This window comes from Arachis stenosperma, chromosome 6 (assembly GCF_014773155.1).
Source record: "Arachis stenosperma cultivar V10309 chromosome 6, arast.V10309.gnm1.PFL2, whole genome shotgun sequence".
In the NCBI taxonomy this organism is placed as follows: domain Eukaryota; kingdom Viridiplantae; phylum Streptophyta; class Magnoliopsida; order Fabales; family Fabaceae; genus Arachis; species Arachis stenosperma.
In genome coordinates this window covers 101465354-101467818 of record NC_080382.1, presented here as the reverse complement: position 1 = coordinate 101467818, position 2465 = coordinate 101465354, and the positions used below count along the sequence as shown (strand labels likewise).

The 2465-nt window shown below is 34.5% G+C and overlaps 1 protein-coding gene across 1 annotated transcript; it reads left to right on the top strand.

Annotated features, from left to right (window-relative positions):
* The first annotated feature begins 59 nt into the window (after positions 1-59).
* On the top strand, positions 60-2206 carry LOC130934338 (uncharacterized). The gene is made up of 3 exons (XM_057863916.1): positions 60-121; positions 452-772; positions 1614-2206. Exons 1-3 carry the CDS (start codon positions 60-62, stop codon positions 1753-1755), a joined length of 525 nt encoding a protein of 174 aa, XP_057719899.1. The 3' UTR covers positions 1756-2206.
* The last annotated feature ends 259 nt before the right edge of the window (positions 2207-2465 follow it).

Sequence of the window (2465 nt, the reverse complement as noted above, 5' to 3'; positions counted from 1 at the left end):
TTTGTGTCTGGTCAAGGCCGCCGCGTCCGACTTGTTAGAGTGGGAATGATTGTCTTATAATGATTTATGACTATGAGGGGAACCAACCATGTGATGTGATTCTTTCACTACAAGAAAAAACGTTTTTTTCGACGCTAAAAATTAACGGTTATTTCTGCCGTCGATAATTTTTTATGGTTTGCTGTCGATATTACTAAAAAAAGTAATTAAAAATAAAATATTAAAATCGATAGCAAGGTTGTCGATATTTATATGGTACATTAATTTTTTTTCCTATTATTGTCACATTATCGACGCACCAGAAGTCGAAAATGCTTTTATTTTAAAATCGAGGCATACGCCGTCTATTTTATTATTTAAAATATTGACAACGTTACTGTCGATAAATTTGAATGGTCTAAATCGCTTTCTAAAAATGAAATAAACGGTGTGGATTTAATATATAAAATAGACGTAATAGATGTTGCTTTTTTATAAAATTAAAATCGACAAAAGTGTCGTCGATTTTTATCACTAAAAATCATAACCCCTGCATCTACAAACGCAGTTCCCAACAGTTCAGAAACCCAATTCCCCCAAAGTTCAACCCGCATCCACCTTCTTCCACACCACCTCCTCTTTCTTCCTCTGCAAAAACTTCCACGGCAAGTTGTGCCCTTGCCGGTGCAGCTGCAGGTTCTGGTACCACTGGACATGAAACGGTTCATCGCTCAACCCGTCACTGCGGCATCCCTCACCTCATTCGCGTTCAGCTCTCTCCCTGGAAAAAAAGGTTAAGCCCTTTTCACGGTTTTTCAATTGTTTCAGCATTTTTTTATATTGATAATAACTGTGTGATTTTTTTTTGTTCAAATTCATGCATGGTTTCACGATTTCATTGTTTCTTAGGGTTCAATTGTTAGTAGATAGTAGTTGTCTGTAGTTAACTTGTTATGGATTGGTGAGATTAGTCCATTTTAGTGGGTCGGTTGAATTAGATTGTGGATGGTCCTTTGCTTCGGGTTGAATTTTTTGTGTTGTGTTTTTTTTTTGTTTCCTCTTTTTTTTTCCAAGTTAAATGCTGTGAATTTTGTTATTTGTTGAAAACTGTGTTTCCTGATCGAGTGTATATTGTGTGTCATTGGCATTACTGGAGCATGTACAAATACAATAGCTGTGAAGTTATTAAAATGTTTACAATTATGGATTGCTTTTAGAAATTGCTGATAGATTGTTTTTACAATATGTCAACAGGATAATGAGTGATGTCTTTTAGAATTTTGGTGTGATGGTTTTGTTGAATCATGTCATTTTAATGCCATGATCACTGCAAGGCTTGTGCATCTAGAATTTATGATGATCTGGTTAGTTGTTGATTACCTTATACTTTTTGTCCCTACAAATGCTATTAACTTATGACATATGTTGATGATATTTGGTACTTGATTCTTGAATGAACTGATGGATAAATGTTAAAGTTACAATTGTAATTATATTGAGCACATGAACTTTAATTTCAAATTTGTATTTAACTATTCCAAATTCAATAACAATGGCGCAACACTTAGATAATCAAAATTGTTTAATTGCAACCGATGTAGACATTTAATCTTCTTCCTCTCCTTCATTCTCAGCAATGTTGAAGTACCTCAGTTCATAGACATTCCTATCTTTGTTAGAAGCAATCACCCTGAGCCAATCATGGACATTGTGTTTCTTCAAGTACTTCTTTGTCAAATACTTCAAGTACCTATAACCAAGTACATGCAATCTTAGTTTAGGTAAACCGATTTGAATGGAAGCTCAAGCAAGTTTAAAAGAAGACAAATCCCATGGCAAAAGATAAACAGAGATACTTGGTTCTTATCAGTAATTTAGGATCTATAGTCACAAATTCTCTGCTTCATTTTTCACACAAGACTTTTGTTTATAATGCCAACTAAACGGCCTAAACAGTACACAAGGCAATTTACATAAAAATAAAAATAAGATAAGAGTACTAAAAATAAACTGTAAAATCCAATGTTCTATTAGCTTTTGTTTTTCTAAAAAGAAAACACATATTTGATCTATCTTTTGTTTTTCTAAAATTAGCTTTACTGTTTACTTTTGTTCAAAGTTTATATGCTTATTGATTCTGCTGAATTAAAATTATATACTTGCTTGTTTATATAAAATTTATTTGTTCCTTTCAGTCTTTTCTTTCTTCTTGAATTTTGTGCATCTCGAATAGATAATTTGAAGTTGCAGCTTATAAAAGATAGAAGTTGCTTATTTTAATGTGTACAGGATATAATTGGTAGAGACAGAGGTCGCGGTCGTAGCCGAGGGCGAAAGGGGAGGCCTAGGCTTTCTACCGGTCACCCCCTTGACTTGCATGCAAATCCATACTCTCTCGTTAGGTCATCATCCGGCACGACTGCTCCGACCAATGAGAGACTGCCACCTATTGCTACTACTACCCCCTCCCATCAGGAGCCTCAGAT

Coding starts and splice junctions, on each gene's coding strand:
- LOC130934338 (XM_057863916.1), top strand. CDS start 60: ATGATTTATGACTATGAGGGGAACCAACCATGTGATGTGATTCTTTCA. Junction 122..451: donor CTTTCACTACAAGAAAAAAC/GTTTTTTTCGAC, acceptor TATATAAAATAG/ACGTAATAGATGTTGCTTTT. Junction 773..1,613: donor CTCTCTCCCTGGAAAAAAAG/GTTAAGCCCTTT, acceptor CTTCATTCTCAG/CAATGTTGAAGTACCTCAGT.